At 45.0% G+C, this 26,414-nt stretch overlaps 2 protein-coding genes across 4 annotated transcripts in view; one reads left to right on the top strand and one right to left on the bottom strand.

Moving 5' to 3' along the window:
• The first annotated feature begins 3,203 nt into the window (after window positions 1-3,203).
• Window positions 3,204-20,618, top strand: WNT2 (Wnt family member 2). The gene is made up of 5 exons (XM_071733705.1): window positions 3,204-3,652; window positions 5,069-5,292; window positions 8,257-8,534; window positions 11,396-11,660; window positions 19,414-20,618. Exons 1-5 carry the CDS (start codon window positions 3,573-3,575, stop codon window positions 19,641-19,643), a joined length of 1,077 nt encoding a protein of 358 aa, XP_071589806.1. The 5' UTR covers window positions 3,204-3,572; the 3' UTR covers window positions 19,644-20,618.
• Window positions 20,619-25,783: 5,165 nt separating this feature from the next.
• The window catches only part of ST7 (suppression of tumorigenicity 7), a 147,213-nt gene continuing 146,582 nt past the window's right edge, over window positions 25,784-26,414 (bottom strand). For all 3 annotated transcript variants that reach the window (XM_071733701.1, XM_071733702.1, XM_071733703.1), the window contains exon 15: window positions 25,784-26,109. In XM_071733701.1, coding sequence (XP_071589802.1) covers window positions 26,014-26,109 — 96 coding nt within the window. In that variant the 3' untranslated portion in view covers window positions 25,784-26,013. The remainder of the gene's footprint in view (window positions 26,110-26,414) is intronic.

The following is a 26,414-nucleotide window of genomic DNA, read 5'->3' as shown; positions in this document are numbered from 1 at the left end:
GTGTTATTAGTGAAGTACTACAAATGTTGCTTTGAGCCTTACATGGTGGAAGAGTTTGAGCCTTCAGCCTTGAAAAAGCCTCAGCTTTTGGAAAAAAAATATTAAATCAGTTTTACCTTATGTCAGGAAAGGGTGACAAAGGGATCCATAGCTTGTCTATGTTAGTTGCCCACTTCTTGTAATCTGTTTCAGTATTTATCTCACAGATGATCTTTCTGCACAGACCTTCAAAGTCTAGCAGGTATAATTGCTGGTTTCTGCTTTTAAAGACAACTTTTATCTTTTCCTTCTTTTGGAGGCACAGGGGATATCCATGTTTGGAAATTTGTATTTCCCTGTTCTAGAAAGAAGAATTTCTGGGTAACAGAGCTCTGTATTTTACAGTCCAGAAATTATAAGCAGTGAGGGATGAAATGGGGTATTACTTGCTTTAAATGAATAATGTAATTAGTATCCCTAATAGCTTTAATATTATTCTTCTCATATGAATCTTCTATGCCTTTGGCTTTTTTGAAAATAGGTTTTATCTGAATGTAGACATACAGGTTTAACTACATTATTTTCCCTATTGTATTGAAAAAACCTCAGCTCAGTTTTTTAAGGTACATATTCAAAGAACTGGGCTCTCAGTGTTCCTTTCTGCTCTGCAGTGATCTTTATTGCATATTGCATGATTTCTTGAGCAGATGAGAAACTGAGTCTGCATAAAACTTTTTGAAGGCACAGAGCTTTCTAAGTCCAGTCTCTCTTGCAGCAAGGGAGGCTGACACTCTCTCCAGGACTGCACCAGGAGCAGCAACCACATTGCCTCCAGGTTGAAGCTGTGATCTTTCTCTCCTCAACTTTGGAGAGGCTACTGATGGAGTGCTGGGTCTGGGCCTGAGCTCCCCAGTGCAAGAGGGACATGGACATAGTGGAGTGAGTGCAGTAAAGAGATGTGAAAATGCTGAGGGCCTTGGAGCACAGGAGCTGTACAAAGAGGCTGAGAGGTGAGATTATTCAGCATGGAGGACAGAAGGCTCTGGGGCACTTTGTGTAGAAATGCCTTGGGGTTAGTGATCCGGGCTCTTCTTGGTGGTACCCAGGGACTAGCCAAGAGGCAGTGTGCCTGAAATGCAGGAAATTCCATTTAAACATAAGGAAAAAAAAATTATGCCAGGTCAGACACTGGGGCAGGCTGCCCAGAGAGGTTGTAGTGTCTCTGTCCTAGGAAGTACCCAAAACTGGACAGCTCTGAGCAATCTGCTGGCTGATCCTTCTCTGAGCAGGACATTGGACTGGAGGAGGTCTCCCAGGGCCCCATCTGACCTCATCTGGTCTGTTATTCTGTATCATGAGAGAGTGACTATTAATAGAGATAATTTGTCTAAGGTGAATTCATGTAAGGCCAGAACAGTGTAGTACTCAGAGGAGGAGTCTGGACAGCAATAAAGCTGGGATGCCAACTTGGTAAATGGCTCTTCTAGAGAGGAAGGGGAGAACATTACTGCTAGCAACTGTACTAGCAGCTTTTATTAAAGGAGATCATGTTAACACTGAGGGGGGTTTCAGAAAAACAGATCTAAGTTACCTATCAGCCTTCAGAGTTTGTATTTGTTGCATCTGTCCAAGAGCTGCCTTTGAACTGAGGCATCTCCATCTTGTTAGTGATGGTTCATTGCTTGGAATATCTGCTGTCCTGTATTTGCTCTATATAGGTGATGCTAAGTAAAAAGTTGCAAAATTTCTTGGTTCTGAATTTGCTTGTTTGGCAATAGTCAGCTATGGGGAAGTGAAATCAGGCTGCTTCACCTGGAAGCTCTTATTTATGGGCAAGCAATGCCAGTGCCTCTGGGCACTCTGTGTGAGCCGATGCTGGAATAGTGCTCGTGTGAAAGGACAACACAACTTTCTTGGAGTGGACAACTTTCTTGGAATGGCTTGGAGTTCAAAGACAGCTGCTGTCTTCTGTGGTTGAAGCCTGACTGCATTTGTTATGGGTGAGATGTGGCTGATAAAATTGGCTTACTGGAGCTGTTCTGATGATGTCCTCTGGTTCTATTTTGTGGGGAAGGCAGCTGTCATTTAACAGCTGTGGGAAGAGCAAATGGGGAGTTGAAGAGCCGAAGGGTTCTTCAGTGGACTTCTTGGGGTCTCCAGGTGAAGTTCTCCTTGCCCTGGGGAGACAGGGTAGAGACCTACAAGGTAAAGAACCAGTTTAAGATCAGGAGGAGATGAGGAGAGGTAATGCTACGCTTGTGAAGAAAAGTTGTAAGACAAACACGCAAGAGAGACGGAAGGGGAAAATGAAGATGCCATGGGCTGCGGGCTGCCCTGCTGTGGGCTGGCCGGCAGTGGGGCGCTCAACGCCGTCTAACAGGGAGAAAGAAGCGCCTGTTCCCCACGCCCGGTGTAAGGGCAGGGCGAGGGGGCTGGGCCCCGCGGCAGCCGGGCCTGGCAGAGCCGGGGCAGCGGCCGCTGCTCGGGTTGCGGCGCGGGCGGAGCCGCAGCCGCCGCTCTTAGAGCCCGAGGTCCGGGCTCCGGGCGGGCGTGCCCTGGGAAACAGCCGCTCCTGCGGGCGGGGGGTGGCGGGACGGGCTCATGGTCGCCCCCGAAGGTTTCCACAGCTCTGGGGGCATCGCACTGGTACGGCACGGCGGTCCCTGCCGCCTCCCCCGCTGGCCCGGGCAGGGCCCTGCTCTTCACGGGGAGCGGTTCCACAGCCGCACCCCCTGCCCCAGGCCCATGGGGAGGTAGCTCCCACCTCCCGCCGGAGCCCACCGTGCGGGAGACCCCGCTGCTCAAGAGGTGGATGTGAGGAGTGCCTGGGGGCGAGGGGAGGCAGCCCGGCTTGTCCCCCCCCCGTTCCCCTGCACCTCGGCTGTGTGCACCTTCTGTTTCTCCTCTCGATACGAATTTGCGGTTTGATTTTGTGCTCGGGGTTGGTGGGTGCATGTAAGGAGTAATAAAACGACGTCGTGTCAACCCCTGAGAGGTGCCAAGTGCTGCTGGTGCTTAATAGTCGGGGCTGTCGCCGCTGGAGGCTCCGCAGCCGATCGCTCAGCATCTGCTGGCGTGTTTGAGCTGTCTGCTTGTAGGGTTATTGGAAAGCAACTGGCTCCTCGGGATTCCTTGCCTAATCAGAGGTGTTACCTCCTCCTCTTCCCCCAGTGTCTCTTGACATCATTTCATCCATCAGAGTTTCGGAGGGAAAAAAAAAAAAAACAACACACCACACAACCCAGAGCAGAACCCACCCAGTCTGTGAGCAGCCCACACCAGCCCCTCAGTTTTGCTGTGACTGCAGGGAAGAACTGGATCAGGGCAAAGATGAAGGCCGGGAGAGGGGCTGATCTCCTTGTCCTGAAGGATTTGGTGCGGGGCGAACCGAGAGAAACCCGGAGCGATGCACTGATCGGCACCCCCCGTACTCTGGCAGTGGATCAATAAACCCTGCGGCCGCGAGTGGGGAATGCATGACCCACGGTAGAAAGAAGCCCTCAAGGTGCGTTTGCTCCAGCCGGTCATTTTTGCTCCATGGGATTTCTTCTGCCTCTCGCGACTGACCTGATGTGGATCGAAGCCTTTCTAACATGAACTTTCTCTCTGGGATTTGGTGGTCTCTTCCCCTGGTCTTAGTCTGGGCGACCCCACCAGTCACCTCCTCATGGTGGTAAGTTGTGCAATTCCAGGAATTTTTATTTGCTCTTGGGAAAGGTGGGGTCAGATTAATTGTAAATTAGGGGTGGGGGTGGTGGAAGCCTCTCCCTTGCAGCCTCGTACAAGCGGAGCTGGCTGCTGCCAGCTGCCCCGGTCCAGAAAGTCCGGCCTTAACGCAAGCGGGATTAGACAGTCTCGGCATCTCCTTCCACACCCCGTCCCTGCTCCCCGGCCTCCTCCTATGCGCAGAGCAGCTGCGGGGGCTGCGCGGAGCTTTCGGCAGGGCTGAGGGGTGCCGGGGGCCCGTCCCGTCCCGGTGGAGACATCAGGCACCCCCTGGTGTAGGGGACACCTCCGGGCCGGAGGGAGGGGGAGGAGGGCGAGGGCTGGTGGGCTTGCAGGGAACCCGCCCGCGGGGCGCGGGTGAAGCGCTGCAGCTGGCAGGCAGCCCTCCGCGCCCCGGCGGCTCGGGGAATTGGCTACAGCAGGGATATTTTTTATTATTAATTCCACACACACCCCCCTCCCACTTCTTTCTCGCCCTCCCCGTCCCCTCCCTCCTTCGAAATGTCTCTTCGCTGAACCGCAAAGTGCAAGTGCGAAGGGTGGAAATCCCAGCGGGCAGCGCAGGAACCCCACTTCAAATGATACTTGATCTAGGTGCGGGGCGTCCGAGCGAGCTGCGGAACACGGGGCCGTGTAACGGGTTAGAATGGAAATAGAAACCTGCCCCTCAAACTGGGGACCCCAACCAAACCCAGGCTGAAAAGTCTTGGCGTAGAAGAGGGGTTAAAACTCTTCTCACAAACCTGATGAACATACTTAACCTTGACACTGGCTGACGCGGCATCAAAGCCTGATCTATCAGACCAGGCATATTTCAGTAAAATGACCATCTGTGTCCATAGCCGTATAAAGATTATTTATTGCGATGGCTTTTTGTCATGGGGCCTCTTAACTTAAATGCATATTATTTTGAAAATTACGGCTTTAACGATTTTATGATAGTATAAAGTAATGAAAATACAAGAAAACGACATTTTCTTCTGTTTGATCCCTTCAAAAAACACCTATAGTAGTTTGGGTTTCATAAAAGGCACCTTTCGAGACATTTCAGGACTAATAGAGACCATCTGGTTACAGATGATGATGTAATTTAATTTTTGTCAAGGTTATGTGGTGTTGTTGTTCGGGGTTTTTTCGTTGGTTTTTGTTTGTTTGTGGAATTTTTTAAAGCATTGCGCAGAGATATAATAGCAAGGTGGGGGGTTCTACGTGCTTCACGTTACTAAAAATCACAGGATCGCCTAATTGTGAATGACTTCCACCAAAAGGCCCGCAGCCGGGGCGCTACGGACCCTCCTTCTCCCGGTGCCGGGGGTCGCCGCGGGCCCCCGGCGCTTCCCTGCCCCTTCCCTCCCTCCCGCAGGTACATGGGGGCCGTGAGCTCGTCGCGGGTGATGTGCGACAACGTGCCGGGCCTGGTGAGCCGCCAGCGGCAGCTGTGCCGCCGGCACCCCGAAGCCATGCTGTCCATCGGCCGCGGAGTGGCCGCCTGGACGGCCGAGTGCCAGCACCAGTTCCGCCGACACCGCTGGGACTGCAACGCCCTGGAGCGGGGTCAGCGCTTGCTGGGGCGCGTCCTGATGCGCAGTGAGTCCGCGGGGCGGGGAAGGGCGGGGCGGGACCGGGCCCTATCCGCGGGCTCAGCTACCGCACCCCCGCATGGGTCCGTCCCAGCTGCCGCCTCCCTGGCACCTTGGTGCTGAGGGTAAAAGGGGTTTTGAGGGTCGGGATTTTGGGGGGGGAGGGTCTGGGGGTGGTCATCGCTGGGCTGGGGTCTTCCTCCTGTTACCTTTGTACCGACCAGGGGTTTACATTTTAGGAGGAAGGGAAGGGGAAAAGCAAAATTATCTCAGGGTCAACAGAACAACGTGCACAGTAATGAGAAGACCCGCTTTGCTTAAAAGCCTGTATAGGAGCAGAAAGACATAGATAAGGCTCAGGGGTTTGGAACATTAGGGACTGGCCCTGCAGTTCCCAGTGATTCAGGGTTTTGTTGTGTAATGGACCAAAACCCAAAAATTAAGGGCTACAGAAAATCCAAGGTTCCAGGAGTCACAACTGGGCAAAGGGCTTTTCTTACTGGGAGATCAATACTCTGGAGGGGCTGAAAGGCACAGTCCATGTCTGAACAGGATCCCAGCATGCTGGGGTGGCAGATGAAAACCCCTTCCACAGGATGGTTCCTGCTGGAGCATTTCCACAGCGAAGCAGAGAGGTCAAGTGCAGTCCCTTTGGGGCTGTGCTGCCTGCAAGGCTGGGGGGAGGTGTGGGGTCGGTGCCTGGCAGCACTGCCCTCCAGGTTCTCAGCCCTCTGAGGGGGGTCTAACAGCCCATCCCTCAGATCAGGCTGTGAGGCAGGAATAAATGGGGACACATCTGATAGGGCTGAGACAGGTTTGTGCAGACCCCGAGCAGCTGAGGCCTGCGATGTGCTCCCTGCCCTGAGAACAGGATGGTTAAGTGGGCTGTTGTTGCCATCTAAATGCTGGAGCGAGGCATCTAGTGAGAGTCCAAAGAGCCTACATAGTCCTTTGACTCAAAGAAAGGACTGAGATCTGCTACCGTGCCAGTAACCCCCTACCCAAGTGATAAACATGTTGCTAATACAGGTGCATTCACCAAACACCACACCAGGGCACACAGCCATGGTGCACAGCTGGTGGGGCTGACTGCTCTGGCACTTGTGTCACTGGGATGTTGCTGGTTCCACCTGAGACACAGGTTGTGAGCAGCATGGCACCTGCTCAAGGAGGAGGAGAAAAGTACCTCAGGCCATTGCCTCTGTGGTGGGGATGGAGATGGGGTTAGGTGTCACTCTCATGCTGACCCAGGCAGTGGGATTTTATCCACAGAGCATCATTCAGTGTCAGGCTCCACTGCTGGTAAGCAGTTGGTTTCCATAACCAGCTTGATGTTCCTGTAGGAATTATTTGTGAGTAACCAGTAACATAACCCATCAGAAGTTTTTGATGAGATTTGTCTGACATTCAAATTCAGATGAAGATATTCTATTAAAAAAGTGAAAAAGCAGTTGTTCCAAAAGTGAAGTTTTCACTTTTGGTTTATGGGAGAAAATTAAGCCATCCGCTTTACATGCTGATGACTGAGCATCAGCTCTACACTTAGCCTGCACAGGCAGTGATTGCAATGGGAAATGTAACTTGATATCACTCTTATTTGAAATGAAATGTTTTTGACTTGTTAATGAACTCAAAAGAAACACTTCTAACAACATCAAGTGTTTCTTCTTAATGCTTTAAAAAGATTTGATGTTTCTGAATAAATTTTCTCAGAAACAAGTCTTCAAAAAAGCATGATTTGTAATAAGCCATGGTATCTTCTGCCTGATTTTGAGGGCAGTATACGGAAGGCAGGGTTTGCCCAGTCCCTTTGTAAAGTTTTAGTTGGCATTTGCCAGAGGTTTGCACAAACACACGAAGTTTAGGGCTCATTCCTATTCGAAATAGCTCTATGCTACAGAAGAGAAATACTAAATAGTTATATGGTGTTATGCTGCCCCTACGATAAAATCACAGGTAAGATTCTCTCTTAGGGTCCTGCTTTACTGTCCTAATATTACTTAAGGTTTATAAGTTCTTCAGCAACATCTTTCTCAGTGCTAGTGGCCCTAGATACTACACAAAAATCTACTTCTCACTCTTTCCTTGCTAAAAAACTTTTAAAGTAGAGAAATATCCCACTACCATAAATAAAATCGTGCTACTATAACAGGGCTCTGTATTGTAAATTACTACACCTTAAAATAAACTTAAGTAATTACTTAAGTAATTACTGCATTGAGGTATGCAGCCTCTGCCCTAAGAGTAAGCATAGGCTACAAATGCAGGTAATCTTTGGTACAATAAAGTATCCTCATTAGGAGAAGGGAAAACTGCCTGCACAGCTGGCGTGTGGAAGTTGCAGCTGCCAGGCCAAATCCTGCCTCAGGCATGACACAAGCAGAGCCATTGATTTAATGGAACTTGTTTGTGTGAATTACAGTTACCAGGCTTGGTTCGAGGCAGAAAACCTAAGTTTATTTTCAGAAAACAACACCCAAGATCTCTCCCTACTGCCTTTTAAGCAGGAAACTTTATTCTGAGTGCTTCAGAAGGGGAAAAGCTTGTTTCAAGAGTTCCTTGCAGTATTTTGCAATGTAGATGTTCCAGTGTCCCTATTTAATAATTTCTTAAACCTATCTCTGAAAAAGCACTTCATATATTTTTCTAAATCAATGAAACATGATAGAAATACCAGCTGTCCTGTTCACATATCTGTACAGAACAACTGATCCGTGAAAGTACATTAATCAATATCAGAAGCAAACATTTAAGGTTTTTCCAACTCTAACACTATATTGATGAGTTCTACCAGGGAGGGGTCCAAGTTTAAGCCATGACTAATTCTGGCTCCAGGGAGTATGTATTTGTGTGATTTCAGCCCAGTTTTATCTTTTGCTCAGCAAAAAAGGCCAGGCTAACTGGCTGGAGTTAGGAGAGCCACTCAAACTAACTACTCCAAGAATTTTTAAAATGACTTTTTCTGTTTCAGGTAGTCGGGAGTCTGCTTTTGTACACGCCATCTCCTCTGCTGGAGTTGTTTTTGCTATCACCAGGGCATGTAGCCAAGGGGAGCTGAAATCCTGCTCCTGTGATCCCAAGAAGAAAGGCTCTGCCAAGGACAGCAAGGGCCATTTTGACTGGGGTGGCTGCAGTGATAACATTGACTATGGCATTAAATTTGCCAGAGCCTTCGTGGATGCCAAAGAGAGGAAAGGAAAAGATGCGAGGGCACTTATGAACCTTCACAACAACAGAGCTGGAAGGAAGGTGGGTGTCCATCCAACAGCTGCCTGGAGATGCTCTCAGAGAGCAGTCAGGGGTCTTGAGGCAGGGCCCTTACTGGCTGGTCCCAGCCAGCAGTTAGGAAGAAGGATGGGATGAGAAGCAGCCTGAGGTGCTGTTGCTGGAACCCTTGGATGTTCAGTGGGCAGAGATCTCCAAACAGACTGAATTCAGCTGCTTAGCAGTGCTCCCTTCTGAGTCAGTTCAGTGGCTCCTTCAGTGGGAAGTTAAGGCTCCTTGCAGGATCAGTTTGCATGGAGCTTTTAGTTTTGACCCTAATCCTTATAAATAGAGGAGTTTCTGGTTTCTGGTTAATACCAGAACAGAAATTCCTAAGGGAGGCTGAAGACCTCACTGAAGAACAGTCTTGACTATTAAACAGCAAATTCAAATAGCATTGGAGAAAAAACCCATCCTGTCCATTCCTTTATGTTTATGGCAAACCTAAACACAAAAGGAGAGAGTTAAAATGAGATTACTTCACATTTTTATGAAAATAAATTCAAAATATATGTCCCTCCAAAAGGCATTGGCTTTGGGACATAACTTGTTCTAAACAACCCCACTTTCTAAACATTGTATGAAAATAGCATTTGTGGATTTCAGCCAAAAGAGTCTTTACTTTTTTGTTCTAGGTGAGTAGCAGTGGTTGCTCATGCACAGGCTGAACAATACACGTGCACTTTTTATGGTGGTAGCTATAAATATTAAGAATAGTGCATGAAACTGGGGAATGCTGTTTCATTATTCAAAACATACTAAAAATTGGCTGCATCCACCATATCTGAAGCAATGTAAGGAAAATATTTTATAGCACTAGGACCAAGCACTTCTAAAATGATTCATAGGGACTTCTTGCTTGTTATTTGTGGTTTTCCCTAATGTATATTCAGTAGGAAGTAAATTGTTCACATTCTGATCTTTTTCTTTAAGAAGTTCCCTTTACAAACTGTAAAATTGTTGTATATCAACCAGACCATATTAGAAGATCCCATTTTAATCAATTGTACTGAAAATAGATGATTTTTCTGGTAAATATTTCTCCCTCAACAACTTTCCTCCACCTGTTCATTACCAGCAGGTGTAATTAATATGCAATATCACTATTCACATCAGTGATATCCAGTGCTGTGGCTGTATTTATGTAATTGCTCAAAAGAGATTGCAGACTACAACACAAAGACCCTATGGGAGGTGAATTAGCTCCATTCTGGGAAGTACTTTCTGTAGAATTTGAGCATCTTAGGAAGTGTAAAGAAATACGTATGCCAAATAATATTAATAATAATGTTAAGGAAGCAGGTGGGGGTTTTGTTTTGTTTTGTTTTAAAAAGACCAATTCTTTAATAAATATATTAAATTTAAAATAATCAACCCATTCTTATACACTCTAGGACCTGCCTTACAGAAAAGGATGCTGCTTTGTATCCATGGAACAGTAGTGCAGGTTTAGCTTTGCCCCAGCCTACCCACAGCCTGGCATTTGGTCTGGCTAAGATGAGCTGTGCCTTCAGCTTTTTCTTACCCCAAAAAGGGTCCTGATAGGTTTCTTTTAAAATTAGATTATTCGGATTTTACTAATTCAAAAATACATAGAATACATATTTAGAGTATTCTCATGTATGAGTCATACAAAATAATATGTTGTATCTATCAGTAAAGGAACATCACTGACCAAAAAAAAAGAAAAAAAAAAAAGAAAAGGTCTGCATTCCTATGTGTTTCTTCCACTATTCCAACAAGCTGTTTTAAACACAGAAGTAGGTAAACTGGTTTCTACTCAGCTAATTAAAAACTGCTTCAATCCCAGTTTTGTGATAGTACCACTGGCAATGAAGTGGGAATGTTAGTGATTTCTCTGAATAGTCATATAATAAATAAGCTGGAGAGAATATTAAATTAATTTGGTTTTATGACACTTTCTTACTTCATTACTTAGTGCCTGACTGAAAAATGCTGCCCTGCTGTGCATTAGTTTTACTCCTAAACACTGAGCTTTCCACTCTGTTGCCTTCCTCCCATGATGCTGTTCCTTTTACAAGCTCTAAAATGTTCATATTTCATGAACCCTTAAGGCATTATATTTATAGATCAAATATCCCATATTCAGAATTAGGAATGACTAATTTATTTTATATTAACCCATCTGTTGTTCTCCAGCATCATAGAGATAACTTAAATGTCTCAGATGAAGCTGAATTAGCTTTAATGCTATACAGATAATAAATTAATCATGAAGTTGATGAAGGTCTTATTCCAAAATATTTGTTAAAAGGTTTATAAGCATTTTAAAAATACTATATTTTAAAATTGTGCATAGACTGGATATCTAGCCCGGGTATGATGCTTTGCACCATCTCTGTGAAAACATTCAAAATACGAAATGCCTGTGAATTTCTGGGCAGTATTTGAAACACTCTTCAGGGCAAAGGTCAGCATCATGCAGGTGAGCTAGAGAGGGTCAGCACAGTGATGCTTCAGCTGGGCTGATGGGGAGAGGGGGCACCTTCACCTACCACGGGGCTGAGTGATGCTGTCCACTTCCCAGATCGTTTCCTCCTTCCCAGTCTGTCTCCTAGCATTATGGACCATCTTGCTCCGTGGGATCACTGGCAGGAACAGGGTAGGGGTAGCCCACCAGCCCCAGAACTCTGTGTACGCTTGAGTCAAGCAACCAGAGCAGCCCAACCACGTGGGGATGACTTGATGCTACCAGTGGGTGTCACTACAGACCGTGATTTGGAGACCCCGTGGACGCCTGGCACTGGAGGATGGATGGGAAAGGGCTGAGAAGCATGAATTACAGTTTGTTTCACCTGTGTATATTTTGCTGCGTTTCTAAACAGGCCGTGAAGCGGTTTTTGAAACAGGAGTGCAAATGTCACGGTGTGAGTGGATCATGCACTCTAAGGACCTGCTGGCTGGCCATGGCAGACTTTAGGAAAACAGGAGATTATCTGTGGAAGAAATACAATGGAGCGATTCAGGTGGTCATGAATCAAGATGGCACGGGTTTCACTGTGGCTAATAAGAGATTTAAGAAGCCAACTAAGAATGACCTGGTATACTTTGAAAGCTCTCCAGACTACTGTATCAGGGACAGGGATGTAGGTAAGCCTCTATTGTTACACATCAATTATGTTATTTCAGACATCTGTATTTTGAAGGTCAAAAATTATAATTATTATTGAGTATATATATATATATGTGCGTGTCTATATATATATATATATATATATATATAAAAATCCATGCACCTAACCATCAGGAAGCAGACAGGGAGATGTTTTGGAAGGATAGCTCTGTATAGGAAGGGTAGCTCCTCAGTATCTCTAGATGTATGACAGTCAGTTCTAGTGTAATTCAGCATTTTCTTCCAGGTCCTATGGAGCCCTAGAGGTGCTGCAAGGCAAAAGTGACTTTTAGGACAAGTTTTTATGGTCTGGAGGCAGGTCCATACCATACACAGCCATACACACACACTTTTGTATCACAGAGCTCACTCCAGAGCTGCCAGATGTAGCTACAACAGCCCTGAGTCCTGTCATGTCCCTATGATTCCCCCTCCAGCTGTGTTGCTTCCCTTCCATGTTGTTATGGAAGTCCTGCTGCAGACTCCCAGGAGATGGGTGTCCTCCTTTACTTGCACATTCCCCACAGCTCACTGTGGACCATGGAGCCTCCTGGTTGTGGACACACCTCTCCCCATGGGTAAGGCAGGAGGAGGTACAGCAGCTTGGTGCACACCATGCTTTCACCAGTCAGTGCAGCTGTCAGGAACGTGGTGTGAGGCAGCTGAAGGATCTCCAGGTGGATGAAAGAACAGAGACTGGTGGGGCATGGCACGCTGCATCAAGTGACACAGCTGCTTATGCCTCTTTCCAAGGCAGTGTTGGCTCCATCCCTGATAACCATCAAATAATCTGAAGGGTCATGCCAGCCCCAGTGGGAAGGAGTAGAGTTTCAGGGTTGCTAATGGCAGGGAATTTTGCTGCTTTCAGAGATTTCAGTAGAGACCCACTTAATGGTGTTACAGGATTCAAGGCATTGCCAAGCGCCAGGAATCCTGCTAATGGTTCTTGACCCTTGTGTGGTGTTTCCTGATGTGGCAATTAAAAACTAGCAACTAGAAAACCAGAAATTTGGAAAAGAGAGCCAGGCTGAGTAATATACGAAAGATGTTGTGGAACTAATTAACAGGTTGTATAATGTACCAGATTGCACCCGGTATGACGTACCCGTGAGTATCCAAATAGTAATGCAGCTCAATTTTTTTGGCACCATTGCATATTTACAATCCAAGTTTACTTGGAATAAGCATTGCAAAACAACTGTACTTAAATAAGAACAATATGTGAAATCCTGGTCATGTACTATTGACTTCAGTGAACCCAGAATTTCCTCCAGTACGCTGATGTTTTACAGTGTTTCTGGTTAGTCAAGCAGTCAAGGTAATTTTGTATGTTATTTATGGCTTTTGCAGGTGATGCTTATTACCTGGACAAGCACATATTGTTCCTTGAATAGTGACTGATATTGTAAAGTCTAATACTTTAATCCAAATGAATAAATGGGCACACTGTGGCATTGGGCAGAGACTAACTTTGCAGAGTAAGATTTATACCAAGCTTTATTTCTTGAAGTAAAACACTGGATTTCTTTCCACCTGAAAAGAGGGCCCATACACAAGCTGTTTCTATGTCAAAAAAAAAAAAAAATAATTTAGTGATCTCTTTATATTGCCCAGAGATGGCAGAATCCAACACGTGCTTGGCTCAGCTCAAGATGAAGCTGCAGATGAGGCAGTGTTCCTTTGCTGCCCAGAATTCAGGGAATGTGGCTGTTTGGAAGAGCACATTTTTGGCAAGCTGCAGTAAACTTTTAACAGGATGGGGGATGCCCTGCTGCTTGCGTGGAGTAAAGAAAAAGTCAGAAGAACAAAAATTGATCTGGCTTTGGAAGATGTAATTTTGGCAACTGAGGAGCATTTTTTCTTTATTAGCTTTGGTTTGCCCTGTTGAGTGTTCTGGAGTGTCAGCCCTGTTAAGTGACTGGAAATGAAAATGAGATTATGGAAGTCTGAGTTTGGAAATAGGTGGGGAGCATCTCAGTGTCAGCTAAATCTAATACTACAATGCTCTGTATGTCCTTCAGTACAGTTCTGCCTTTCATTCTCCAGGGAATTTAAGCAATTTAGCGATTCAGGAAAAAAAAAAAGAAAGTATTGGGATTGAATGAAAGATCCCCAGACCAAATCTAATGAAGTGTCATGACTTGACCAGGAGACAGATTCCAAAAATGTAAGGCAACCAAGTCATTGTCCTCTGTAGCTTGGGTGTGCTAGCATGTATGAACCACTAAATTAAAGGTGCTCAGGAGCTCTGTCTTTAGTAGGCTGTCCAAAAAACCACACATCCTGTCTTCTGCCATTGGAGCTTTCAGTGCTGGCTTTTCTCTCTGGCGTTGGGCAGGGGGGTGCTGGGACTGGACACACAGTCTGTCTGGGGGAGGCAGCTGGACATACACCCCTACAATGTGGAAAATGTGGTTGTTTGGTTTTGGTTTTTTCCCAGAATTAAAAAAGGAGTAATTGCTTTCAGGAGAGATGTAGTCTGTGGGAATCACAAATAGCAACTCCATAAGTAAGAGCATGTAATAACACTGTTGTCTACCATTAAGATTTCATAACTTTTCTAAAAATACCAAAGCAAGTTTTCAAAAGTGTTCAGAATTCGCTTAACTCTGCTCACATGGATGCTGGAATAGTTTTTACTCAGAATTTTGTACTCATGATTTGGTATAAAAAGAGTTAGAACATCCCAAAAGGCTTTTGAAAATCTTTCCGTGAACTTACAAATTTTTCCACACTTTGCATGATCTCCCCTTATCATAAATTTCCAGCTCCCCAGACCAATACAAGCATACTCAGGATTACACAGTGAGAGAGACCTTCTAGGAATGATAAGGCTGGGCAGGGAACTACAGTGATGGCTCCATACGTGGCAGTCCCTCTGTTGCACTTCCAGGCTTACCTGAATAGGAACAACTTTACCACCTCTAAAAAAGCTACTTGCTTCTCTGCTTATAAGCTTCTGTTAGAAGTATCTTAAGTCTTAAAAGATTGCTGTTTGGCTATCCACACAGACTGGGTTGATTGAGGGTTGTTGCAAGTGTATTATGCTTTGAACATCCTGGTGGACAAGCACAGACTGCTTCAGGATTAAATGGTTGAGCAGCTGTAGCACGAGCCTCACCAGCTTGCTGGCTGAGCCTTCCTGACACACTCTGCTTCCTACAGACTCTTAAAGCTGTGGGATGCCTTATTGCAAAAAAAAGAAAAAAAAAAAAAAAAAGCCCAAACCAGCATTTTACAACAGGTTTATTAAAAACTAATTGATACAGAGCGACCAAGAACTTAGGCAGCATTTGAGTGAGTGAAGCCTCTTTCTGCAGAAACATCCCCATGAAAGCTGTAGAACAAGCTGAGCTCAGCTACATGTGTTGAGGTGGTGCATAGGGAGTGCAGAGGTTTCATCCCCAAGCATGGACATCACAGTGGAGATGATGAACTAATGACAGGATGGCATTGATAGGCACCTCTTGACTGCTTGCAACCGTTCTGGTAGAAACAAGGCTTCAGCAGCATGAAGGTGATGATGGAACAAAAAAGGCAAGTTGTGTCTGTGTGCAGATGGTCTCAGGCTGCTGTACCAATCCCTCAGGACCTGCTGCAAACCCTCGTGCTGTGTGCTTCGAGGCATCCATAGGTTTCTCCTGCCATTCACATGGGAGCTGCCAAAGCCAGCATTGCAGCCTCTGCCTGTGTGTGGTTTGCACACTTGGATTGTGGCAGGCATCTCCTGTGTCTGCAGCAGGATTACAGGGTGTCTGAAGACCCTCCACACCTGATAGCCTTGGTGGAAAGCACAGTGGAGATGACAAACCAGATGCCCAGGGTGATCTGCTTCAGGTCCTTCACAGGAGTATTTTTTTGTCAATTTATTTGCCTTGCAGTTTATTTATTGCCCCACGTAAGCCACTTACTGCATTTTTTAATTGAAAGAGGCCAAGTCCCTAGTGAAAGAAAAATGTGAAACTGAAGTACAGCCTGTGAAGTGTTGGCTTTGGGCAAGACATGTTAGTACTCGAGGTATGTAACCTATGGAGGGAAACCAGCCTTGACCTATGTCAAAAATTTCTCCTGGAGGTTAGCTGCATGCAGTCAGTCCCTGTGTGACTTCTTGATACATATTTCCCAATTTAGGCCTTGCAAACACTTTGGGTGCAGTTCCAGCCCTGTGCAAGCTGACAGTGGAGCTTGTGATGAGTCCCATCAGGGCAGCCCTTCTCCAAGCACCATCAATCAGGGAAGCAGCACAACTGCCCCAACTGGGAGCTGAGGGGTTGTGACAGCTCTCAGGGGCTGCAGAAATTAGAAGGAGACACACGTTTGCTCTAAACTGAACCTGGGTAAGCTGTGCTCATCAGCACTTAGCTGTCTGTTGCTCAGACAAGGCTGCCCCAAGTGTGTGCTGCTTGTTCTTTCTAGCCCCCAAGGACTGGAGTGGTGTTTGTAGGTTCCATGAGAATCTTTCCTGATTTAAAAAGTGGCTTTAGAACTACTTTTCTGTGAATAGTTTTGCTCCCATGCAAACATTTGTGTGGAAACTATTTTATTGTTGTTGGGGATTTCACTGTTTTGGTTTTTTTAGGTGAAAGTCAAAAAATGAACTTTATTGTTTGAAGCCAATTAATCAATACAAGTAGAAGGGAAAACCCCATGTATTAAAGAAATAAATATATTTTAGTGCTTTAGGAACGGGAAAAAAAGTGTTTTTCTGCTTAATGTATGTTTGTTTAAGAAAACAACTGTGCAAACTAAGAAGAAAGGGTTTGATGTAGAGGCCATAGAGTTGGCAGTACTGAAAGCTGTGGATATTTTGGCAGGTATTATGTTGGGTGTTGGCATGGCAGTTCCAGCACTTGAAATAAAAACAGAGAGGTTGCATGAAAACTTCTTACAAGTTAGAACATACTCCTTCCTCTTAAGTGTTGGGGAGTTGCACTACAGGTAGGAGGCAAAGATCAGAAAGCTCTGCCTTATTTTACTTAGTATCTTCTGTTGTCTCCACCTCCTGGCTATCTGAGTGCCCATCAAGGAGTGCAGTAACTCACCTGGCTGCTTGCTGTCAGCTGTTGCTCGTTTTCTTTATCATGAGAGATGCTATTTCTAAGATCATTTCTTTGAGCCTGCTTTCTCTTTTATCACATTCTGTGGATACTTCAGTCTCCTAGAGTGGCTCAGTAAATGTTGATGCTGTATTGTGGGCCATTCCAGGTTGCATAGCAATAGGACAAGGGGGAATGGAAGAAATTACTGTGAGAGTGGTGAAACACTGGCACAGGTTGCTCAGGGTGGTTGTGGATTCCCCCTCCCTGGCAGTGTTCAAGGTCAGGTTGAATGGGACCTTGAGCAACCTGGTCTGGTGGGAGGTGTCCCTGCCCATGCAGGGGGGTTGGAACTGGATGATCTTTAAGGTTCCTTCCGACCCAAACTGTTCTATGATTCTATCCTATGACAGCAGCTTCTGACTGTTAGCAGCTGAAGTAATTTTGTAGTCAGTGGTAAAACTCCTGTTGAAAGCTGTGGGCGTATCCTGCTCTGGTTCCCCTTCACATGAGCCACATTCAGAGAGCAAAAACACCAAGTGTTGTGAAATCTAACCCAAATCCCAGCTCATGGGGGTTACTGGTCCTGAGCACACCCAGTACTCCAGGACTTTGGGGCTGTGCCTCATCAATGGGGCAAAGCTGCACACAGAGATGGGGAGACAAGGGGCAGCCCATGCAGGGAGGTGAGGAGGAATTCACACCAAATTCCTGAGACACAAAGTTGGTCTTTGTGCCTTATTTTTTTTTTTTTTTTTTTTTTTTTTTTTTTTTTTTTTTTTTTTGGTCTCACCTGAGGAAAGCAGGACAAGGGCCTATGGAAGTGGCTATCCAGTTGTACTTTGCACAGTCTGGGATGTGATGGATACTGCTGTGGGATGGCACAAGCATCAGCACTTATGTTGAGAAGTCCCAGCTGTTTGCACAGCATCATGAGTAGAAGATGGTGGCCAGAAAGCAGGGTTTGGTTTGTTTGCTGCCACAGGCTTCCCATGGGACCAGAGGTGGACCACAAAGCTCTGTATATTCCTGACTCCTCAGCCCTGCTGGGGCCAGGAGCACTGAGGGCCACTGGAAGTCTCTCTTCCCTGATTCCTTAAAAAAAAGGATCTGGGAAAGGCCTTTGGACCCTGGTGCAGCTGGCCTTGCAGGGATTGCTACATGGCAGAGGGTCTGCTAGGGATGGTGTGTGCCCATGTGGGTCAGTGCTGGTGGTACCTCTCCTCCTACCCCTCCCAGAACCTTCTCCACAGGATCCAGCTGGGCCCAGCTATGAAAAGACATGAAGTTCCCCCAGTGCTGGGGACAGTGGGGGATGGAGGAACAACAAATACTTGTGTGATGTGAGCTGCTTCAATACAGCAGCAGTGGTACATACAGCCACAAGTACACCCGAGGGGGCAAAAAAAGAAAATCAGAAAATAAACAGATTAGATTTTTAATAATTACAGCTTAATTACAGCTTGGTTTTTATTAATTAAGATTGGTTTGCTATCCTATCTCATGCAAATTTGAAGTAATGTCTGCATGTATTTTTATTTTTTCCTTGAAGAAGGTAGATTGTTCATGTTTGATGTACACCTGGGAATACTCTTTGTAAAATGTTTCCAGTTAATTTAATGACCATGGGCAATGCTTGGGGAATCCCCTTTTGGCCGAAAACAGAAGAATAGAGCTATAGTTGGGTCTAGGGAAATGTTATATCCCATGGATATAACTGACATTGATTTATAATTGCAATACATAAGAAATAGGTGAAGCATGAGTATTCATGAAGATTTCAGATTGTATTAATAATCTGTCAGCATCTGTGGTATAGATCCTAAACTGTACCCTAGGGTAAATTTGTGGTAGATGAGCAGCATCTCCTATGTGGTACAGTAGCTTTTTGGGCAAAGATTTGCCTTAAAGAGCCATTTTGTGCCACATGGAGATGGGCAGAGGCATTTTAATCACTCCAGAGAGGTTTTAAGAACATGAAGAGGTGTGCTATGCTTCCCTACCCCTCATTCAGTCCACAGCAGGCTATAATTTAGTTTCTTTTAATCTCCAAAAGGAAAGTGGAGAAGAACCCTTGGTGCTTACCCCACAGAGGTGAGAGGTGCACAGAGCAATGGCTCTTCAGCTGCTGCCTGTGGAACTTGTGGATGCAGAGGCCATGAGTGGACACAGAGGTGATGCCAACCAGTTGAGGTGCTTCTGCAAAGACTTCAACCATGGGCAGCACTGTTACTCTGCCCATTGTGTCCCTTGCAGCCACCAAATTTAGTGGTCTCTTCTTCCCCTCCCAAACACCATGGGGGTGCAAGTGTTGGGCACCCAATTCACACAGCCCTGGGGGACTGGACACGGGGCAGGAGGGAGATGCACAGCTGCCTCAGGGAGGGTGTTTCCTGGTGAGGAAAAAGGTGCTATGGAAAGATGCAGCAAAGCACAGTGACACTGACAGAGTCAGGCAGAGCCTTGAAACACTTGGTCCATTTCACTCCTCATTTTCAGACCTGACTTCCAGGAGAAACTTGAGAGTATAAGAGCAATTTTACCTTATTATAGGCATTTCTCTGGCTTGATACTGAGATCTGGATGATATGATGTTGAAGGATCAAATACATTGCAAATTATGTCTCCTGTACTTACATGCTTCCTGTCCCTCCTGAAAATCTGTCTCCTGACCTTTACTGTGTTTCCTTTGTAGGGTCCCTCGGGACAGCTGGCCGGGTTTGTAACCAAACCTCCCGTGGGATGGACAGCTGTGAGGTGATGTGCTGTGGGAGAGGCTACGACACCTCCCGTGTCAGCAGGATGACAAAATGCGAGTGCAAATTCCACTGGTGTTGTGCTGTGCGCTGCCAGGACTGCCTGGAGGTGGTGGATATTCACACCTGCAAAGCCCCAAAGACTGCTGGCTGGATCTCCAGGACATGATGTACCAGGCTACTGATGCTTGAGGGCCACAACCTTTGCTCTTCCTGGTGTGTGCAGGGACTGCTTCCAAGGTCTCCTCTACTTCTATGCCAGTTTTGCCTTTGTCTGTCATTGCACAGAAGCTGCTGAATAATTAATAGAAACTGCAGCGTTTATTTCCCATTTCTGCATGACAGTGTTGCTGCAGAGTTGTCTGTCCATGATTGAGCTCTGGAAGGATCTACTTCTGTTGGGAACCTTCCAACTAACATGCAACTCTCCTCCCAACTCCTTGTGGCATCCAGTTCCTGCCATCAGGAACACAGCAAAGCACGAAGATGGGGCACGTGGTGTAAGGCTGACACCACCAACTACATGGGCTCATCTTGCTGAAGCCTCTTCCAAAGGATCCAGTTGTGCCCTGGATATTGAAATACTTGGGAGTTTTAGAATTGGTTGGTGATTCTTTCATGGGAGAAGATCTGGGGGCAGGCTGGGTGAAGGGCTTTACCTGGGGGGTGTTTGTCCAGCCCTGGTGGACTGGAGTTTGCAGTGAGGTGGCCACCTGAGGCCACCCCAGCCACCTTCAGCAGCTTCTGGGGCTTTCTGTGGGGCAGAAATGGGCCCACAGTGAAAAGCAAAGGAAACTGCAGGAAATGTATTCTACCACAACCTTTTCATAAACTATTAAAGAGTCAAAGCAAATTTCTTAGTTATATGTTTGTGAAAACTTGCCTTAAAACCTTTTAAGAAGTCATTAATATTAACTGCTGAGGTTTTTTGTTATGTGAGGGATTGAAGAGGTTTGTTTCTCAAACACTCAACTACCTAAGAAAAATGTTTCTTATTCTTCACTTACTAAATAAGCAGGAAAAAATGTTTTCAGAAAACTGTTGGAGAAGGAAATATCTTGTCTCAGTAATGATTTGGCTTCTAAAGAATCTATTAACTTCTATGCTCCTTTAAATTCAATAAACCTATTAAATGTGTTTGGAATGATACTTTCTATACATATGGGACCTTCCAAAGGAGATTTTCTGTGAATACTTTTTGCAAAACCTTATCTCTGTGATTAGGGGTGCATTGGCTTTTGGTGGAGGCAGTTGTGGGTTGTGCCAGGTCCATATTCTGGGCTGTGATAGCACAAAACAAGGAGGGGCTGTACAGATGTTCAGGCTCATGAGGCCCAGAAATGGCACTGGAGAGGAGCTGGGTGAGAGACCGACCAGCCAAGACGAAAGGGGGGTCATGTGCTGGTAAATCTAATGAAGCCCTTGAGAAAGCACCCATGAAGTGAGAAGACAGGCAAGGAAATAGAGGAAAAGGAGGTCGAATGGGTGATAGAACATGTTACAGAGGACAAATTTCCATATGGAAATGAAGGAGACTAGAGGCATCTTAGTGGGTACAAACAGTACAAAAGTAATATATAATGGCCATAAAGGGAGTCCTCTGGTTTGGTTTTTGTTTTTGTTGTATAAAAAAAAAGAGTATTTTAAAAGAATGAAGGCTTGCATTCAGTGGTCTTGAGAGAGCATCTGAAAGGCTTCTGAAAAATTTTGTGTCACTGAAATCATTAAGGCATCTCCAGAAGGCACAGGCAGTATTAATAGGAGGATCCAGCAAGGTATTTATTTGGACTGTCAGATACTGTACCAGTTGCTGTATATGGCATTAGTGTAATGACCACACACAGGCACGTGGTGGCTGTATCCATGTATACATCTTCTGTTCAGCAGTTCTTGTGTTTGCCTCATTACTGTTGGCAATTGTGGCTCTGAGCTGGACAGAGAAAATTTCAACCCAAACTGTATTATAAGGTGAGCTCCAAGCTGAATGTTTAATAGAATTTCCTTGTGAAATTAAATCTGCATGTACTTCACAGCCTGAGCAAAATGACATTTTAAGTCTTAAAGAACTGAAAAACAGGATAATATTTTAAATTTTTTTTCTAGGTTTTTCAAAGGTTCAGGGACCCTCTGAGTAGCCATGTAATAAAATACCCATGTAATAAAACTGAAAATATTTCAATCTTCTGGAAAAAAGGAATCTCATTTTTACAGGAGAACTTGTTCTACGCAGCTCAATAGAAGGTAATGAAATTGGATCACTTCTAAACTCCATAATTTAATAGACCAGAAAGCAAATTCACCTGAATTCTGCAGTCTTGGGTAAATTGTTTTGGTTGTCACTGTATTAAAGGTGGAACCTTTATTCCCCACCCTGCTCATCTTCCTCCTCTGCCCAGTTATGTCTTGCTCCAAACTTTCTGCTGGTCTCAGGAGCCTGTGGCTGGACTTACCAGTAAGGACAGGAAGATGGTGACATTGAGTGCCTTGGCCTTTTTGGTGTCCTTTGTCACCAGTGGGGCTTATCTGCCCCATTCAGCAGCAAGCCCACCAAAGGTGAGCACAGCAGACCAAGTTTTATGTTTCAGGTTAATGTGGTATTAATAAGTTGTATTAATAAGTTGCAATGCAATGCAATGCCTCCACTGACTTTGCTTCACCAGAGGAAAATCAGAATATTTAATAGCATGACAAATGTGTAACTGCTGAGATAGCCCATTATTTGATTGCCTTTTTTTTTTTTTTTTTTTGTACTCATGATTTGGTTTTTTTTAAAGAGCTGTATGTAGGCTTCTGACAGCTCACTGTTTCTGCTGCCTCTCCCATGAAAAAAGCACTCCTGGGACTTTTTGCTATTTCTTAGCAGAAAAAGACACTCAGAGATGTAAATATTGCTAGGAAAGGCATCTCTTTGACATCCAGCTAATCAAGGAAACAAAAAAAAAATCAATGGAAGTCAAAGAAGACAAATTAAATAATCCTATGTTTTGGTCCATGGGATAAATTTACTCATGCATTTAGTCATGAAGAGGAAACAGCTGTCCCTAGGTAGACAGTTTGGTGTCAGAATAATGTTAGCTGAGGCAGAAGGTTGTAGGAATCATTTTTTTTTAAACATGAAGTCCAATTTTCTTGAGGGAGTTCCCTTAATTTGGTGCATGAAATCAGAATCTAGCAGCGCTCTGAACTGGTTGCCTGCCAAACTTCATGGGATTGCCCCACCATTTTCTTTTCTGACAGTAAGTTATTTTAGGAGAAATTTCACACACACAAAAAGAGTATAGTTTTCATCTATTGCATTGAAAATGGGGAATGACTTTTAGGAGTGGTGTGGTGTATGTCAGGACATACAGGTGCTGTAGCTTGACAAATTGTTCTGTTGCTTTTTTTTTTTTTTTCTTTTTTTTTCTTTTTTTTTTTCTTTTTTTTTTTTTCCCTGCAGAACTATCTAGATCTCCTTTGTGCATCTCACCCTGAAGTCCCATCCTTGTGTAACCTGTTTTGCACCTGTGAATTAGAAATAAAGTGCTGCATTTCTGGTACTCTGCTGCACAGGCTGAAGGGGATCCAGCCTGAATGCCCAATCACAGCTGCACTTGGCAAGCAGCAGGTGGTCCCTGCCTGCAGGCTTTGTGTTCAGCCTCTTGAGGGACTCCGTGTATGGTGGCCAAGGAGAAATAATGGAAATCTGGGGCTGGGGAGGGGGCTTTTGCTAGGAAAAAACCAGCTCTGAATCCGAAGTGGCAGCAGGAAGATTCATCCGAAGTGAATCCGAAGTGTTGCTTCACACTCTTAGGAATCATAAAATCATAGAATTAGCTGGGTTGGAAGGGACCTCAGAGATCATCAAGTCCAACCCTTGACCCACCGGTGCGGTTGCTAGACCATGGCACTGAGTGCCACATCCAGTCTCTTTTTAAATGTCTCTAGGGATGGAGAATCCACCACCTCACCGGGCAGTCCACTCCATTGCCTGATCACCCTCTCTGTAAAAAAATTCTTTCTGATATCCAGCCTAAATCTCCCCTGGCACAACTTAAGACTGTGTCCTCTTGTCTTGTTGAAAGTAGTCTGGGAAAAGAGACCAACCCCCACCTGGCTCCAACCTCCTTTTCAGGAAGGGCTTTGGTCTTCATGTGTAGGTGATGGACAGGTGGTGATGGGCACCTCTGAGAGCAGAGAGGGTTTTGTGGTCTCCTGTAAGAGCCTGCAGGCTTCTCCTGCCACTTGATGTGATAAAAATGAGCTTGCATTTTTAGCTGGAGCTCAGCAGCATCTCATGGGCTGTGATCACAAACTGTGGAACAGCTCATTTGCCTGACTGAATGGATGTGGCTTCACAATGTAAGATCTCCTCATGTGAGAGCAGCCAGTGTTTATGAGCCAATATGATGACGACTCCTCCTCTGTTGTTTGAGGGGTGACTCTGCTCCCTTGGTGGTGGAACCAGACAGGAGCTCCGCGGGATGCAGGGTGGCACCTGGGGGCTCCCTTGCACACTGTGCCTAAACTTGAGCTGCTGAGGTTTCCCAGGTCTCTGGGTGGTGACAGCTGGGGCTGGGGCTGTGAGGGGTGCAGCTGGATGTTTACCTTCTGTAGGCCCCTGTGACACAGGGAAAACTCCCAGTGTTTTCCCTCCTTTATTCTAGGGCAAGGACTGCAACGCTCTCCCACTGGAAAATGAGAGTCTGTGTATTCAGTGTTCACACCAAATTGGTTTTAAAGAAAAAAAAAAATCCACAAAACAAACCAAACAGGAACGCTGAAAATGTGAAGGTTTAAAGCCACCTCCCTCATAAATCTGCAATCTGATGATTCAGATGAATTATTGTCTGAAGCAGATTTCCAGAAGGCTCAGCTCCTTGCTAAGCCAGACGCTTTCCATCATTATAATCACGGGCTCTGTTTGCCTTTTGATGTAAGCCATGCTTAAATTCACAGGAAACATGTCAGAGGCAGAAAAGCCCAAGGCAAAAAATTCTGCCCAATGAAAAAGAAAATCCTTTTGTCTGACTTGTCTAGTCTCCCAGATGCCTAGAATTATAATTAAAGCTGCAGAGATATTTTCTAGATAGAATCCATGGCTTGTTACTAATAAGGGAGATGGATCCTGCAAATAAATAGTTGAAATTCAACATTTTTGAGTTCCTAAAAGCTCCCTGTAGTTCAAGGTAAGGATCTGATTCTTCTAGGAGCTGTGCACTCCTTTTTATCAGATTATTACAGCTAGTAATAAATGAGTTTTGGCTTTGCTCACTCATTTCTTCACTGATAAACTTATCTGCTGGTGATCACAATCCCTCGAGCTGCTCAACTTTTTTTTTGAAAAACAGCAAAGTTGAACTGGCAAAATGGCATTTTTGATCCACTGTACTGGGCTTATGCTTCCTTACTTGGAAGAAGAGTTGGAATAAAAATAATCTTTGAGGCATCTGTGAGAACATGCGTTCAGTTCTGGACAGGTTGGACTACTTGCTTCAACTTCCAGATGATAGTCTTGATCTCACAGTTGGCCTCGTGCATTAGCAGAGGTGTCTGCAGGAAGTTTCCATCTACACTCCCTAAGTTAGAAATGAATATTTTTGTCTAAACCTCTCACAGCACAAGGATAAGATTTCCTGAGGTAAGCACTAATGATGAGACACCAGCCTCTCTATTAATTGTGCATGAGCTGACACCAATTTTGTTAATGAGCTTCTGGTCTCGAGCAACTGTTTATAATGCTGCTGTTTAGTTTGTACAGGAAAGAGTACCTGCTTTTTCATAATTGAAAAGTACTAGTAATGCAATAAAACCTCAGCAGGAAATACATGGACATGATGATCCCTCACTACAGGTAGATCTGCCTTCAGTTCTCTGCTGTTATCTATGCTTTGTTCTGGAGATAGAGAACAAAGCACGGAGGGGTGTTTATTGCAGTAAAGAGATACTGCAATTAACACTGATGTGAAGAAAATCTGCAAGTACATGGAATATTGAAAATTCAAACAAGGATAAAACTGACCTCTATGCAGGGATGGGAATTGGAAGCCCAATGTGCCATCCCAACTGCCTGGAGAGCCTAAAGCTGCTTTAAGAAAGAGCTTTAAGTGTCCAGAAGCCTCGTCCAGACTGTAGGGGTGAGGGCTGCACCCTAATTGAACTCCTTAAGAAAAGGCAGTGCCACCATTGTTTGATTGTGAAGTTATTGCTGGTTTTCCACAAACTAAATGGAAAGCCATCCCTAGCTCTGGTGAAGCAGATACCACCTACATTTGTAAGAAAACAAAGTGCAATCTGAGCTTTGAAGAAGCAGCCAAAAGACAGCAATGCTGCAATACACAAAAGTTTATTTTTAAGTTTTTCTTTTCTGAAGGCAAAATATAATAGAACCTAACATCAATGTACTTTGTACAACAAAACAGTTTTTGTATATGAGAACAGACAATCCATGAAGAGTTTTTAAGTCTTAGAACTGCTTCCCTTTTTTATCATGCTTTCTTGTGGTCAACAAAAAGTTGGCACAGAAGATGTCATGGCAGTCAGTCAGCGGGCGTGCTCCTTCAGATCCTTGTCAGCTGGTGCCACAGGCTGGAGGGCAGGATGCTTTCTACTTTTTCCATCACAAAATTTAAAGGGGCAAAGAGGGTGCTGAGAAACTGTAAAGAAACCAGACACATATTTACATCAAAATCCAGGAGACAACACACCTCAAGAGAAAGCTGTCTGATAAGACAAGAAACTCTGACTCTGTTCCTCTGTAAAATCCTCAGGCATGATAAAAATTATACAATTAATGTATAAAGACTTCTTTTCTGAATTCTGAGCCTTGCATATGTACAGATTTCTGGATTTTCCAGTAAAGCAAGCAAAAGCCCCATTTTATGAAGCTCAAAGTGATGAAATACAAAAATTTTCAAACATCTCACATCCTAGGTCCAGGCTTATAGTGAAGCCACTAAAA

The sequence above is a fragment of the Heliangelus exortis genome, chromosome 1 (genome assembly GCF_036169615.1).
Source record: "Heliangelus exortis chromosome 1, bHelExo1.hap1, whole genome shotgun sequence".
NCBI classification, from domain to species: Eukaryota; Metazoa; Chordata; class Aves; order Apodiformes; family Trochilidae; genus Heliangelus; species Heliangelus exortis.
Note: the sequence above shows the minus strand (reverse complement) of the source record. Positions and strands in the feature narration are given on the sequence as shown.